This window comes from Aquarana catesbeiana, linkage group LG13 (genome assembly GCF_042186555.1).
Source record: "Aquarana catesbeiana isolate 2022-GZ linkage group LG13, ASM4218655v1, whole genome shotgun sequence".
Classification (NCBI taxonomy): Eukaryota; Metazoa; Chordata; class Amphibia; order Anura; family Ranidae; genus Aquarana; species Aquarana catesbeiana.
Genome location: NC_133336.1, coordinates 159919758 through 159937243, shown reverse-complemented (window position 1 = coordinate 159937243; position 17486 = coordinate 159919758). Strand labels below are relative to the sequence as shown.

The 17486-nt window shown below is 43.1% G+C and overlaps 1 protein-coding gene across 1 annotated transcript in view; it reads left to right on the top strand.

Annotated features, from left to right (window-relative positions):
- The window catches only part of PALS1 (protein associated with LIN7 1, MAGUK p55 family member), a 282364-nt gene that overhangs the window by 98579 nt on the left and 166299 nt on the right, over positions 1-17486 (top strand). Inside the window, exons 5-7 of the mRNA XM_073608605.1 lie at positions 4951-5097; positions 9109-9270; positions 11029-11106. Coding sequence (XP_073464706.1) covers positions 4951-5097; positions 9109-9270; positions 11029-11106 — 387 coding nt within the window. The remainder of the gene's footprint in view (positions 1-4950; positions 5098-9108; positions 9271-11028; positions 11107-17486) is intronic.

Sequence of the window (17486 nt, the reverse complement as noted above, 5' to 3'; positions counted from 1 at the left end):
GTAGAAAAATGTAAAATAATGCATTTGGGTGGCAAAAATATGAATGCAATCTATACACTGGGGGGAGAACCTCTGGGGGAATCTAGGATGGAAAAGGACCTGGGGATCCTAGTAGATGATAGGCTCAGCAATGGCATGCAATGCCAAGCTGCTGCTAATAAGGCAAACAGAATATTGGCATGTATTAAAAGGGGGATCAACTCCAGAGATAAAACGATAATTCTCCCGCTCTACAAGACTCTGGTCCAGGCGCACCTGGAGTATGCTGTCCAGTTCTGGGCACCAGTCCTCAGGAAGGATGTACTGGAAATGGAGCGAGTACAAAGAAGGGCAACAAAGCTAATAAAGGGTCTGGAGGATCTTAGTTATGAGGAAAGGTTGCGAGCGTTGAATTTATTCTCTCTGGAGAAGAGACGCTTGAGAGGGGATATGATTTCAATTTACAAATACTGTACTGGTGACCCCACAATAGGGATAAAACTTTTTCGCAGAAGAAAGTTTAATAAGACTCGGGGCCACTCATTACAATTAGAAGAAAAGAGGTTTAACCTTAAACTACGTAGAGGGTTCTTTACTGTAAGAGCGGTAAGGATGTGGAATTCCCTTCCACAGGCGGTGGTCTCAGCGGGGTGCATTGATAGCTTCAAGAAACTATTAGATAATCACCTGAATGACCGCAACATACAGGGATATGTAAGGTAATACTGACACATAATCACACACATAGGTTGGACTTTATGGACGTGTGTCTTTTTTCAACCTCACCTACTATGTAACTATGTATGTAACCAGCAAAGGTAATAACAATAGAATACAAAAATGAGTGTAGCGCTATAAAAATATATAGAAAAGTCCAATGTCGTAAGCATTAAACTGACAGTTCAAAGTGGAGCTGACAAAGAAGAAACTTCCTGAGGAATGGGACGGAAAAATTCATACATCATCTGGAGTGAAAATGTACACACCACCACCACGTGTATATTTTCACTCCAGATGATGTATGAATTTGAAGTGTCTAGCCCTTGAAGATTTTTCCGTCCCATTCCTCAGGAAGTTTCTTCTTTATCAGCTCCACTTTGAACTGTCAGTTTAATGCTTACGACATTGGACTTTTCTATATATTTTTATAGCGCTACACTCATTTTTGTATTCCATTCAAGTATATAGCTGCTTGGTAACCCACGAGCGTCTTGTTTGACAGGAAAATGTTCAGCGGCCTGTAAACTGGCAGCATTGGGTATACAAGTGTATAAAGATGAAATGTCCATTGTAGCAAGTTTCCACTCATCTTGAAATATTGAGAAAGGCCCCAGTTTCTCTAGGAAATCACTTGTGTCATGAATGTAGGCAGGTAAGTCCTTCACAAGGGGTTGTAGGTGGAAATCAATAAACTGGGCCATTGGTTGAGTGATGGCCCCTGTGCCAGAGACTACAGGTTGGAACGTGAGTGGTGTAGTGCCTTTATGGATTTTTGGTAGTCCATAGATGACTGGCATACACGGATAGTCGTTGGCAACTTCCTCGGTACCCACCCATTCAACGTGTTGATTAGGTCTGACAGACCACTTCTGGTGCCCTGGGTGGGGTCCCTCTTCAATGTCATATAGCTGGTAGAGTCAGTCAACATGGAAAGCATGCCATCCCTATAGTCATTGTAATCCATAATTACGACACATCCGTCCTTATCAGCGGGTTTGATGATAATGTTCTTATCCTCCTTGAGGGACTCAAGTGCTGCAAAATCTTCAGGAATCAGATTAGTCTGTGTGTTACTGGAAGCATTACTGGACACATCGTGTTTGATCGTCCTATTGTAGTTTTCAATGGAGTGGAACTGCCCAGGAGGCATGAACCTGCTCTTAAAGAGGAGTTCTGCTTAAAAAAAATAAAATAAAAGTCAGCAGCTATAAATACTGCAGCTGCTGACTTTTAATAATCGGACGCTTACCTGTCTCAGGGTCCAGCGATGCCGAGGAACGAAACCCTGCTCGCCTCCGTCTCCTCTCTGCGGCACCGGCATTGTAACTCTGGACACCCGGCTGTGGCTTCACAGCTGGGCACCCACTGCGCATCCGCGAGCCGTGCCGTGACTGGCCAGGCAATCATCTGGGACCTGTGATGTGTCCCAGATTGCTGAGAGGGACAGGGGAGAGGTGATCTCCCTTCCGGTGCCACGGTGCACCAGGAGGAAGTGGGAGCTGGGACCCTCTAAAAAGAGGGTATCCGCTCCCCCCCCCCCCCCCCCCCAAAAAATGACATGCCAAATGTGGGATGACAGGGGGTCACCTCCCTTAAAGCGGAGTTCCATTTTTGGGTGGAACTCCGCTTTAAGTCCAAAGGGGACTGGTGTTGTCTTGGCCGGTGTATTGGGTTGTGTGTGGAAGAATTGTTTTATTTTCAATGTTCGTTCAAATCTAAACATTTCTACTTTAAAGTCAAACAAGTTTAGTCTATTTATGGGACAAAATGAGAGACCTTTAGACAACGGTCTCGACTTGCCATTGGTGATGGGTCTTGATGAGATATGGATTACCGGGCATGTCTGGTTCCCCATCATCCGCTGCTGCGTGGTGGTGGAGCCCCCTGGTCTCTTGATGCCCCTCCTGGATCTGCGTTTCCACTGGCCACCGGAAAAAGGGTCCTGTTGGTAACACCTTCAGAGGTAGTAATAACTGCTGATGTCCCGGCTTCACTGTCAGTCGATGGATTTTCGGTGGGGCGGTCACTTTCCAATGTTTGGGGTCAACCGTACTTTCGTGTTGTGCTTCTATGTGCGCGGAGCCTCCTTCTTAGGCGTGTGACGCCTGTGACCCAAGGGTAAACTCGGCCCTCCTGGTAATTTTGATTAATCGGTCTCAATTTATCCCGTTTGACCTGCTTCTGTCATTGCGAGTATGCTGATATCTCGCTGTCAATCTTATGCAGTGTTCTGAACTGTGTCTTTATCCTGGATTGATACTTCAAGAGTCGATAGTTCTCTGTTAACTTGACACAGTTGAACTTTGACTTCTTCTATGACGATTAACATATAGTAGCAGATTTTGCATGGACAATGCACACCACTTCTCACAGAACTCACTTTGTGGCATCCAATAGTTGGTTGGTTCTTAATACGAAAACCCCTCGGGATTTTCTTCATCCTATAGTATTCTGAGAGTGTCTGTCCATGTAATTCAAGGTCGACTTGTCTTTTCTTCAGTCGCTTGATTTCACAATGAATATCTGTGGCAGTGTCGGTTCCAAATGCTCTGTCCTCATTGACAGGAAACAAGATGGCATTGATTTTTTTCTTGGCTATAGATGCAGCCAAGGGCTTTGTTGAATTGAGAGGACACTTTGTCGGATGGATCTTTTATTGAAAGAGATCACATCACAGAGATAAGTGCAACGTTTCGGAGCCGTGCAGGGCCCCTTCGTCAGGCATGTGATAAAGTGCAACAGTGAAAAACTAAGAGATCAAAGTAACCTAAAGCGTTGCTGGTCGTACCTCACAGGTTTCTGTGGCGACGGCCCTATAGATAGGCTTCCTCCCGTCACCCTGTTGCCATGAGCGCCGTGTGCACGTGGCATACTTGCCAGGAATGTGTGCAATAGGAATATTGACGAGTGGTCAGGTGGATAGCCAAGGTCAAATGTCAGGTGGATATCGGAGCAGACGTGGTCAGATGGGTAGCCGAGGTCAAACGCAGGAGCAGGAATAATGGTGATAACGCACTGGAGGAGCCAAAGATCAACCAACAACTGAAGCCACTAGCAGACTTCCTTATATAGGCCCATGTGACCTGCTTGAAGAGATGTTGGGTCCTATAGTCCTTCTCCTGCCATAAATGCTCGTAGAGATGCTGGGCCCTAGAGCCCTTCTCCTGCCATAAATGCTCGTAGAGATGCTGGGCCCTAGAGCCCTTCTCCTGCTGTTGGTTCCCTGACAATGTGTCTAACCATTTGTCAATAATCTTCTCATGTGAAGGAGATTGCACACACTAGATATGCTGCTTGGCTGTCAGAATATATGTGCAGCTTCCCTCTGAAAGACAGGCCCTTTGTCTTCTGGGATTGTCCTGAAGAGGTCCCTGGCTTTCAGTGATACCTTCTCTAGATGGATTAGCTGGGTCAAGTTTCAGGTTTGCTCCACAAAGGGATAGAGTCCTCTGTTCTTGTTACTACCCATTTTAATAGGGTGGCAAGTGCCACCTAAGTCTTTTGGCGCCAGGCAGCCATCTCTCAATTGTATGCAAAGCTACTTTGTGGCATCTTTCCACATTTTTACATGTTGACATTGAAGGATGCCAGCTTTGGACATAACATGCTTCTAGCAGGATTTTTGTGGCAATCCCTGTACAGTCATTTTATCCATTAATTGTGGGCACAGCTCCCTTCCCTCATGTGGTTGTCTTTTTGCAGTGTTGGTACATTGTCACAGTTGCGTTTCATCTGAAAAGTTACCTTCCATTTCCATGGCTTTCTCGCCTGCTTGCTACTCATGATCTTGTACTGCACATGCAGGGCTATAGCCTGTAGAAGAGTCTGTGCCCTTTCTGCTTTGCAGAGTGTAACTCCTAGAGGCAACATTTATACCTATAGTATATGTAGAAGAGTCCTGTGTCTCCCAGTGATCTGTTGGAGAAAAGGATCTAATGGGTAGTACAATCAGATTATGGTGACTTGAGCTAAAAGGATCCAAACGGCTTCTTACTTAATTTGTACAATGCACAGTAGAGCCGCCTTGTAACAAAAGACTTTAAATATAAGTTTTATTTCAAACTTCATACTGCAATGGTGACACCCAAACAGCCTGAAACTGCTAATATACTTGATATAAATTGTTATGTTATATGTTAACATTTTGTTTTCTGTCATCTGTAAGTTTTAAAGACGTTTTGAGCTTTGAGGAATGTTCTCGTTAAATATAATATACTTCCTGTTCTGTAAACATTTTCCCCCTCCATTTAGGCTCTCCTTTTGGCGCATGACAAAGTGGCAGAGCAGGAAATGATGCCGGAGTCCATTTCTGAAGATGCATTTTATGAAAACATTGGGCAATATGGAGATGAAATGGTTAAAATTGTTAGAATAGAGAAGGCAAAAGATATACCACTGGTAAGAAAATAGTCATATCCAGAAAATTTAGGTTTTGAAGCATATATAAGTACAATAGTTTTGTTGCATTCTATGTAAAGTATATAGGTTGACCTAATATTTATACAGTACATGCATGTATACTATAATAAAAAATATTTTAACCACTTCCGCCCCTAATGGCCAGGCCATTTTTTGCAAGCAGCACTGCGTCGCTATAACTGACAATTGTGCAGTCGTGCAAAGTTGTACCCAAACAAAATTGATGTCCTTTTTTTCCCACAAATAGGTGTCCTTTTATGAAGCAGTGAAATCTATTCACCGCTTCGTTCTCCGGCATTCACAGTGGAGATCTTTCTCCTCTGTGCCAGTTTATGAAGCGGAGTAGATCGCTTCACCTTTTGGAGGAGTGAAGCGATCTACAAACGATTCGAACAGTGCAGAACGGCCCCTGATACTGGAATCTCGTGAGACTTTACGAGATTACAGTATCAGAAATTCACAGAAACACAGAGATGTCAGTTTATTAAGCAGTGATAAATTATCACTGCTCAGTACACTGACAGACGGCGTGGATAATGTTAAAAAAATGAGTCCCCCTAATATATATATGCACACATATATATAATGTATACACGCACATATATATATATATATATATACATATATATGCACATAAATATGACAGGGGGGCATGGTTACAGTGTTGGGTTTGAACGAGGTAGAAGGAAGTTAAAAATCTTCCTCTATCCCCCTCAGATCCCCGCAGATTTCCTCTGCACTCCCCGATTCTCCACCTCTGAGCTGGTGAATCTAGGAGGGTGAATTCTGACACAGATCGCCAGTGAATCCCTGAGGTCGCAGCTTCATAAACTGGCCGTTACTGTGTCATTCAATGAGGATTCTCCTGAGGATCACTGCTGATCACTGCTTCATAAACGGACACCATAGAGCTTTCTTTTGGTGGTATTTGATCACTGTTGACCCCTGACTCATAACTGACTTGTAAGATGCTTGCATGTCTTATCCGCAACCCCCTCAGAGCTATTTACGCCATTAAACAGTCCTTACATTAAATTGCAAGCTCCCCTTATTCATTCATGGTTTAGGCCTTTTATTTTCTCCTCCCTAATGGATTCCATTGGGCAGAATATTCATTTTATTGTGGTCATTGAAATGAATGAATGCTCAAGCGCTAAAGGCATCCAGTTTTGAAGCATTTTTTTCTGCTCAAAAGCAGATGTTTGTTTTTCTTTTTTAAGCCTGTAAATGCTCCTCTTCGAATATGCCTGTAAATGCCTGTAATGTGTGCACGTATGCATAGGCAAACATAGAGGTGCTTTTACAAGCTGCGTGCAATTAAGCCTTTTGTAGTAAATATGTAAACGCCAAAAATACATCTAAAGAGAAAGACGTAAAAAAAAACTCATTCCCTGGGTTCTGCCTGCAGTGCCTAGGAGAGGATGACATCGCTGGCCTTGGAATGCTGAGGATCCAAGTTTCTGAGGATTTAGGTACATCGTGAGCTTTAAAACAAACGAGGTGCTCTGTTTTACAAATTCTACCTTAATCTGGAAAAGTCAAATGTCTGGAAGGCCATCCCCGTACAACTCAGTGAGTAGATTTACTAAAACTGATGCACACAGAATCTGGCGCAGCTGTGCATAGTACCCAATCAGCTTCTAACTTCAACTCGGACAGTAAGGCTGGGTTCACACTGGTGCGACACGACAGCCGTCCTACTTTGGATCCGACTTTGCCTTCGACATGAAGCCGGCATGCGTCCAACTTTCAATGAACGGGGATCCGACTTGGATCTCCGCCAATGCCCGGCACTGTGTTTGGTATGAATCTTGAGGGGGAACTCTGCGCCAAATTTTAAATAAAAAAACCGGCATGGGTTCCCCCTCCAAGGGCATACCAGGCCCTTGGGTCTGGTATGGACCTTAAGGGGAACCCCCTACGCCGAAAAAACGGCGTGGGGGTCCCCCCAAATCCATACCAGACCCTTATCCGAGCACGCAGCCCGGCCGGTCAGGAATGGGGGTGGGGATGAGCGAGCACCCCCCTCCTGAACCGTACCAGGCCGCATGCCCTCAACATGGGGGGGGTGGGTGCTTTGGGGCAGGGGGGCGCCCTGCTGGCCCCCCCACCCCAAAGCACCTTGTCCCCTTGTTGATGAGGACAAGGGCCTCTTCCCGACAACCCTGGCCGTTGGTTGTCGGGGTCTGCGGGGGGCTTATCGGAATCTGGGAGCCCCCTTTAATAAGGGGGCCCCCAGATCACGGCCCCCCACCCTTTGTGAATGAGTATGGGGTACATCGTACCCCTACCCATTCAACTAGTGAAAAAAGTGTCAATGAAAAAACACCGTACACAGGTTTTTAAAGTAATTTATTAGGCAGCTCCGGAGTCGTCTTCCGACTTCAGGGGTCTCTCCGGCGTCTCCTTCCGGTGTCCTGATCTTCTGCCGGCTCCTCCTCTATCTTCTGCAGCTCTTTTGCTAGCGGTGGCCCGGACTTCTGCCTTCTTGTCTTCTTCCCATGTTGACACGACGCTCTCTCCGGCTGGAATGCTCTATGAGCACTCCGATGTGACTTATATAGGCGGTGACCCCACCCCCTAATGCCGTCACAGTCCCTGGGCATGCTGGGACTGACGTTTTAGGGGGCGTGGTCACCGGGTGATGTTGACCACGCCCCCTTATGACGGCACAGTCCCAGCATGCCCCGGGACAGTGTCCTCATAAGGGGGCGGGGTCACCGCCTATATAAGTCCATTGCGGACCGCTCAAGAGAGCTTTCCAGCTGGAGGGAGCCTCGTGTCAACATCGGAAGAAGAAAAGAAGGCAGAAGTCCGGGCCACCGCTAGCAAAAGAGCTGCAGAAGATACCGGAGGAGCCGGCAGAAGATCAGGACACCGGGAGGAGACGCCGGAGAGACCCCCGAAGTCAGAAGAAGACCCCGGAGCTGCCTAATAAATTACTTTAAAAACCTGTGTACTGTGTTTTTTCAGTGACACTTTTTTCCCTAGGTGAATGGGTAGGGGTACGATGTACCCCATACTCATTCACAAAGGGTGGGGGGCCGGGATCTGGGGGCTCCCGGATTCCGATAAGCCCCCGCCCGCAGACCCCGACAACCAACGGCCAGGGTTGTCGGCAAGAGGCCCTTGTCCTCATCAACATAAGGACAAGGTGCTTTGGGGTGGGGGTGCTGCAGGGGGTGATCCCCTGCCCCAAAGCACCCACCTCCCCATGTTGAGGGCATGCGGCCTGGTATGGTTCAGGGGGGGGGGGGGCGCTCGCTCGTCCCCACCCCCATTCCTGGCCGGCCAGGCTGCGTGCTCGGATAAGGGTCTGGTATGTATTTGGGGGGGACCCCCATGCCATTTTATCGGCGTAGGGGTTCCCCTTAAGATCCATACCAGACCCAAGGGCCTGGTATGCTTTTGGAGGGGGAACCCATGCCGTTTTTTTATTTAAAATTTGGCCGGAGTTCCCCCTCAAGATCATCTGAGCACAAGTCGCATGCCGAAGTCGGATCATGCGACCCGACTTTGATCCGACTTCAATGATAGTCAATGGGCTGAAGTAGGCTCAAAGTTGGACCAAAGTAGTACAGGGAGCATTTCTAAAGTCGGAACGACTTATGTCGGACCAGTTAGGACGGCTCCCATAGGGAAACATTGAATTTCACACGTCATGCGACATGAGCTCCCAATGTCGGAGCGTTTGTCGGACCAGTGTGAACCCAGCCTAAAACCTAGAAGCTGATTTAGCAATTTTAGTGAATCTCTCCTGTTGTATAGATCAAGAATGCTCGTTACAGTGATGGATCAATAGTGAGATGCAAGAGCAGGCAGGTCAGCTCTTGAAGATGTCACCAGATGCTTGTGCATGCATCTGGTGGCATGCATTTTACACAAAACTCTTTTAATCTATTTTCACAGGTAGTAGGTTTACTTTTGCTATTGCATGCAACACTTTCTTCATAATACACTTTCATTCTGATAATAGCTTGCTTTTTGCAGGGTGCCACAGTACGGAATGAGCTGGACTCTGTCATCATCAGCCGCATAGTGAAAGGAGGGGCAGCTGAAAAGAGTGGACTTCTGCATGAAGGAGATGAAATTTTAGAAATAAATGGTATTGAAATTCGAGGAAAAGATGTCAATGATGTATTTGAGCTACTGGTAAGTTTAAAATGGATCAGAATGAATGACTGAAATTAAAAGGTTTAAAGTTGGTCTAAGGCCAGGATTTTTTCTTTTTTGTGAAATGTAAAACCCTTGTTCTGATTTTAATGTTGTGTCCTCTCTGGGGAGGTTCACTTTTTTTTTTTTTTTTTACCCTGGTGACCATTACCACTGTGTCACAGGGCAATGGAAATGCTAAATATTACCCATGTCAACAGAACTGAGGGAAAGTCTTCCAAAGTGACTGAACAGTTTGAATAGCAACTGTCTAAAAGGGGATTTCTCCTTATATCATGTTAACTGGATGAAGTGAAGATAAATCTCTCCAGTGGGACACACAGTGAAAAAATAAACCAGCCTTTAGGTGTGTTGCATTAACCCACATTATTTAATTAGTTAATATGTATTGCATTAATGCCCCAGAATGTGCAGAAAAACATACCTGCTGTATTTTTTCCCGACGCAGCGCACCGCATGGCTGTGCTTAACTCCATGCTGGTCTCGTTGGTTGCTCACTGCTGTTTCCATCTGGAGGTTTTTGGCTGCACCGATCGGACCATTGTTGGGACGTGGCTGTCTGACTTTTACAAAATCACTCTGTGGCTGTGACATGTACCCGCATTTACTTTGGCAACATATAGAAACAAAATTGCTCTACCAACCCCTGAAGAAGGATTTTCCTGAAACGCTTCGGGTGTGGTCCGTGTGACCTGCCATGGTTACTTTATCACGGTAGTCCTTGTACCCATCTAGAGTTTGGTCTTTCTGTTTTCTACCATGGGTATGCAATTAAGATGTCAATAGCCACCTATTGATTTAAATTTTAATGTTTATATTTCAATAAACTTTGTATATTCCTTTTACATACCTTTTGTGTACTACTATTTGGGCCATTAAAGTCCCGTAAGGGGGAGTTCCTTCTCCACTCTATCGTCCACAGCATTATCTAGCTGAAATGTTGGCAAACTGACCAAGCCTCTTAAAATCCTTGGTCTAGTTTCTGTTTTTACCAGAAATGCTTTTTTGATCCTTTTTTTGATGAGATCATCAAGAATGCCATAGATAAGAAGAGCACTTTCCTTCCTCCAGACCTGCAAGGTCAGTGTAGAAAAGTGCACAGTTTTAGTGAGTTTAGCAAGACCTCTTGTTCTTCAGAGTTACAATGGCTAGCCCTAAGTGATCCAGCAATGCAATGCACATATACTTTTTTTTTTTTTTCCTCGGAAGCCAAGCAGGCTGCTGTACACACTGGCTGAATGTCGGACGGTTTCTGTTGAACTGGATATTCGGCCTGTGTGTGCCAGCCTTTAGTCTCCTAAATCACCAAACACATGACCTCCCACCTACAGATAAAAAATAGGGGAACGTGTTAAACTTTGCAAGTTTGTGTGTTTATGATCTCCAGTTGGAAACAACGGGTCTTTTGCTTTCAGTCTCCAATCTTCTTGTGATCCATTAAATGGTTATACCTGTTCACCATCAGGAGAAATTTAGGGGGTCTTATTCCATGTTTGGGGCTATACCTGTTCACCATCAGGAGAAATTTAGTGGGTGTTATTCCATGTTTGGGGCTGCTGGTAAGTATGACATGTTTGTTGTTTTAAAAAAAAAAAAAAAATTCTAGACTTTACAATAATTTTAAACCACCATCATTGCCATGTGACAGCGCTAAGTGTGCCTTTCTCCCGATTTAAGACCGAATGTGCTAAATATTTAAACTGTTACTTCTCCTTTTTTTTTTTTTTTTTTAACAAGGCTGAAATGCATGGGGCACTATCTTTTGTACTCATTCCAAGTCAGCAGTCAAAACCTCCACCAGCAAGGGAAACTGTGGTAAGTTTTCACTTAATATTTTGTGTGTATTATAAGTTAATATATGAATTTTGTTTCATTATCAGCTAGATCCCCGGTGCACAAGGGTCACGTGCCAGCCCTTTGGTATTGTGTATCCCTTGGATCCCAGTTATCTATAGTAGGAGCATTGATTTGTAAAGGAGTAATGGCACTGATCTGTACTAGCTTTATGTATCCTGCCCCCAGTTTCTACTCATTTTTCTGCAGCAAGCCTCCACTTTGACAGTCCTCTAGCATAAAATATACTGAAAATTTATGTACTAGCCCTTTAGGCCCCTTTCACACTTATACGACTTCAAAGTCATGCGATTTTACTGCGATTTCGCTGCCGCGATTTTACCACGATTTTGCCGCGATTTGGAAGCAGTACTACTTTGTATGACTTTGCCACAACTTTGGCATTAACAAATGACAATGTACATGGTGTGAGGCTTGTGCTTACAGCTTGTGCTTACAAAGTCGTACTGAAATTGTGTCTATATTATTCAGGTACGATTTGGATGCTACTTGAGGGTTTAACATTGAGGTCTATGGAGTACAACTCGCATGGAAGTTGGACCAATGTAGTGCAGGGACTACTTTGAAGTCGGCACGACTTAAAGTCGTACCAATATGAATGGTAGTCATTGAAAATCATGGAGAATGACTTGTCATACGATTTTGCAGTACAAAATCGTGGGACAAGTCGTATAAGTGTGAAAGGGGCCTTAATGATTTCAGACACTGCTTTAGATTAATTGTTTTACATTTTCTGATTTCATAAAGTGTCTGTAAAAGGAAAAAAAAAAATCACTGGCTACTTGCTAGTACTGGGTTAGACCCACTTTTGCCTCCAGAACTGCCTTAATTCTTTGTGGCAAAGATTCAACAAGGTTCTGGAAACATTCCTCAGAGATTTTGGTCTATATTGACACGATAACATTACTCATTTGCTGCAGTATTGTCGACTGCACATCCATGATGCAAATCTCCCGTTCCCGTTGTAGCCCATCTGCTTCAAGGTTCGATGTGTTGTGTCTTCAGACATGGTATTCTGCATACCTTGGTTGTAACGAGTGGTTATTTGAGTTACTGTTGTCTTTCTATTATCTCAAACCCGTCTCCTCATTCTCCTCTGATATCAACAAGGCATTTTCATCCATACAGCTACCGCTCACTGAATATTTTCTCTTTTTCTGACCATTCTCTATATAACCTAGACATGGTTGTGCGTGAAAATCCCAGTAGATCTGACCAGCCCATCTGGCACCAACAACCATGCCACGTTCAGTCACTTATATCCCCTGTCTTCCCCATTCTGATGCTCTGTTTGAACTTCAGCAAGTCGTCTTCACCACATCTAGATGCTTAAATACATTTAGTTGCTGCCATGGGATTGGCTGATTAGCAATTTGGGTTACCAAGCAATTGAACAGGTGTAACTAATAAAGTGGCCGGCGAGTGTATATACCAACGTTAGGGGTATGATACACATATCCTCTTACAAAATATCAACCACATATAATGAATATTATATATATATATATATATATTATTTTGTTTTTTTTTTTATATTGATTCAGAGAGCATTTTGCAAGTCACATCAGTCTTTGTCCTAATGAAGCTTACAACTTTAAAGTGATTGTAAAATATTATATATATATATATATATAATGTATATATTTAAATAACACACCTGTCATACTTACCTGCTCTGTGCAATGGTTTTGCACAGAACAGCACTGATCCTCTTCTTCTCGGCTGCCTCTCCCTTCTGAGTGCACCCATAACAAACCATTTGCTATGGTGGCACTTGTGCGAACTTGATCCTGAGCCGGGCTCTATGTGTCTATTGACACACAGCCTGGCTTGGCCCCACTTCCCCTGCTCGCTTCTCCCACTGCTGCCTCCATGTCCACTAAAAAGAGAGATGGCGAGAAAAGCGCTGCTGCTCTCAGTCACAGCGCTGGATTGAGATTGGACTCGGGTAAGTATTAGGGGAAGCTGACCGTTTAAGGTTTTTTTTCTTTAATGCAGTAAAGGCATTAAGGTAAAAAAAAAAAAACCTTTACAACCACTTTAAACTCTCATAGCTCATACTTTCAGAAATAAGTTCTAAAGAGAGATGGTTTTATGTTAGATTTTCTGTTCTTTCAGAAATCCTTTTGTAAGTGACTTCTTTTAACAAACTTGCACCACTAAAATATACTCTATATTTCAAATGGTACATAAACCTTTTTTTTCCTAAAATATTTGAAGAGGTTGTTTTTCTTGTTTTTTTTCATCTAAAGAGTTTTTTTTTTTTCATAGAAGGCCATAAATAGGAAAAAATGGTAAATAACTGTGGACATACACAGGCACTAAGACGGATCTCCCAATCCCTGGGTAAATTTGAAATATAGTGAAAGTAGGAATACTTTCAAAAAATTTTGGGATTTTTGTGGGGGATGATACGTCTATTTCCAGTAGGCATCAAAATTGAGAGTATTTAAAATATTAAATTTTTATTAAATAGTAGTAAAAGGGGGTACACAGAACAAATCAAAGTACATATAAACAACCAGTATAACCATCCGGTATTATGTTCAAATTTCATTCATGCCTGTTTGCCAACATGTTTCGCAACCGTTTCATTGCTTCATCAGGGCATATGTCGGCATCATTGGTTATTTTGAACTATGTAAATAACAGATAAATATATAATTATATAGTGATCATACATGTTCAAGTATACCAAAAGATATATGACATTAAGTCAAAGTATTCAATCTAATAGTCTCACCTACTGGTACAAGTCTAAAACCAAATAGCACAAGCTACCATTGCCAGATATCGTCCACCGCACCTACTGCCACAGAAAATCCGAGGGTGCCAGATCCCAACCAGATAATGCCAATAGAAGGACTGGACCATGCACTAGCCAGACTGGAATCTAATGTGTGAGAGGCAAGATGGAGAAATAGGTAAGCCAATCAGCTACCCAGTCCAGATGGATTATGTACAGTGTCTACTTAATATGTTTAGTGGGGTAGTTATTGTAGCATATAATCAATTTCACCAAAACAGTGTTAGTTAGCAGTTAATACCGCCAATAAAACTTAGAGGTGAGGGTCTATTTAATTGTATAATTTAAACATAATTAAAGGTTCCAAGCCATGGTCTAATACATCCTTGCAAGGGATTGCCATGCAATCTGCCCCTGCTTGTGATTATAGCAAAATACAATACAGCTTTATGATTTCCAAGGATACATAAAAGGGGAGAAAAAAATAAAATAAATATTATAATAACCCATAAGTAGTTTGGAACATAAGTTCCGTTTGATAGTTTACCTGTAGGGCTAAGTAGTAAGGGCTCCTCAAGCACATAAGACCCTCCTGTCAGCGTGGATGGAGTGAAGCCGACTGCGTCTGTAGACACAACGGCGGCTCCATCTATTGGCATGGTCCCACCGGAAGTGAAAAGGTCAGTGATGACCTCCGGCATCACTTCCGGTCCGGATGCTGTATGCCCTTACTGTGTCACTCTAGTGTGGGCAATGCGCGCGCACCCGCTGACGTGTACACGTCTGGCGTGATGCGCGTGCGTCATATGCGGGGACGTCCGGACCGGAAGTGATGCCGGAGGTCATCACTGACCTTTTCGCTTCCGGTGGGACCATGGCAATAGATGGAGCCGCCGTTGTGTCTACAGACGCAGTCGGCTTCACTCCATCCACGCTGACAGGAGGGTCTTATGTGCTTGAGGAGCCCTTACTACTTAGCCCTACAGGTAAACTATCAAACGGAACTTATGTTCCAAACTACTTATGGGTTATTATAATATTTATTTTATTTTTTTATCCCCTTTTATGTATCTTTGGAAATCATAAAGCTGTATTGTATTTTGCTATAATCACAAGCAGGGGCAGATTGCATGGCAATCCCTTGCAAGGATGTATTAGACCATGGCTTGGAACCTTTAATTATGTTTAAATTATACAATTAAATAGACCCTCACCTCTAAGTTTTATTGGCGGTATTAACTGCTAACTAACACTGTTTTGGTGAAATTGATTATATGCTACAATAACTACCCCACTAAACATATTAAGTAGACACTGTACATAATCCATCTGGACTGGGTAGCTGATTGGCTTACCTATTTCTCCATCTTGCCTCTCACACATTAGATTCCAGTCTGGCTAGTGCATGGTCCAGTCCTTCTATTGGCATTATCTGGTTGGGATCTGGCACCCTCGGATTTTCTGTGGCAGTAGGTGCGGTGGACGATATCTGGCAATGGTGTGAATGGATAAAAATAAAAACAAAGTGAAAATATATCAATAAGTGAAAATCTCAATAGTCCACATTTGACTGGTGAAGTAATACGAAAAAACTGTCCCAAATAGTGATAAGGAAGCATTAGGCCCATACAAATAATAAAGACTTGATAATATAGTCCATATGTTGCATGGTGTAGTTGAAACACAGGGACCCAAGGCAGGTAACTTTACAACACGAAGACTTGAGAGCCAAGGCAGATATCCTTACAGGGACTCCGATTCATGGGGGGGGGGCAAAGGGCAGATATCTTTATAACACAAAGGCCCAGAAAAAAGTAAGGTAGAATACTCTTACCAACTTCGGTGGACTCACAAGCCGTAGGCGGTGAGTCAAACGAGCTTGTACTGTCAAATCCGTGACAGTGTGGGGATGGATTAAACACCAGAAGACGTCCTCCTTAAATGGGGAGCCCGGAACCTGTCTTGAAGGTCAAGACCAACAAGGTATAATAGTAAAAGACCCAGGATGCTGGAAGGATCGAGTATTGGTAAGAGTATTCTACCTTACTTTTTTCTGGGCCTTTGTGTTATAAAGATATCTGCCCTTTGCCCCCCCCCCATGAATCGGAGTCCCTGTAAGGATATCTGCCTTGGCTCTCAAGTCTTCGTGTTGTAAAGTTACCTGCCTTGGGTCCCTGTGTTTCAACTACACCATGCAACATATGGACTATATTATCAAGTCTTTATTATTTGTATGGGCCTAATGCTTCCTTATCACTATTTGGGACAGTTTTTTCGTATTACTTCACCAGTCAAATGTGGACTATTGAGATTTTCACTTATTGATATATTTTCACTTTGTTTTTATTTTTATCCATTCACACTTTTTTTCAAAAAGAAAAGAGCACTGCAATTTGTTTGTATTCCTGTGATAATATCACGTTGTTTGTGTACACATATATTTGGTTTTTGACTAAGTTGGGGTTACAAGCCACTCGAGATTGTGGCTTCACCTCCCCTTACTTCAAAACCTCCTCTTCTTTATTTTCACTTTAGCGCTACACTTTTTATTTATATTTTCTACACAGTCCCAGTCGTTCTGTAGTGTTGGCAGCTGTTTCCACTTATTAGATAGGCGCGGTATTTTACTAATCTATTTGCTGATATCTGGCAATGGTAGCTTGTGCTATTTGGTTTTAGACTTGTACCAGTAGGTGAGACTATTAGATTGAATACTTTGACTTAATGTCATATATCTTTTGGTATACTTGAACATGTATGATCACTATATAATTATATATTTATCTGTTATTTACATAGTTCAAAATAACCAATGATGCCGACATATGCCCTGATGAAGCAATGAAACGGTTGCGAAACATGTTGGCAAACAGGCATGAATGAAATTTGAACATAATACCGGATGGTTATACTGGTTGTTTATATGTACTTTGATTTGTTCTGTGTACCCCCTTTTACTACTATTTAATAAAAATTTAATATTTTAAATACTCTCAATTTTGATGCCTACTGGAAATAGATGTATCATCCCCCACAAAAATCCCAAAATTTTTTGAAAGTATTCCTACTTTCACTATATTTCATAGAAGGCCATCGCCATAATTATGAGTCAGTGATGGCATTTTAGGGACCCTCTCTCTTCCTTACCTACACACATACTTCCAAAAAAAACTGAATGCCTCAATCTGCTATGCTGATAACAAATTGGAACAACTTATCTCTATTTACTAGAAGTTCTTCACACTATCCAGCCTGCATAAGTTTCCAACAGATTGTGCTCTCGAACAGTCGATAGAAACGGCCCCTATGCAGTGAAGATAAAGTGGGTGGGGGCTCGACATTAGAATGGCCATTGCTTGCTGCCACATTTCTCCATCCCTGTATAGTTGATCTTTTTTCTATATGCTACAGAGCCATGGCCACTGTAGACATTTGTGATGACTCCATAAAGACTGGACAGCATGAAAAATATTAACTACTTGGCCACTGGGCACTTCAACCCCTTTCCTAACCAGACCAAATTTTAGCTTTCGGTGCTCTCACATTTTGAATGACAATTACTGTCATGCAACACAGTACCCATATGAAATTTTGT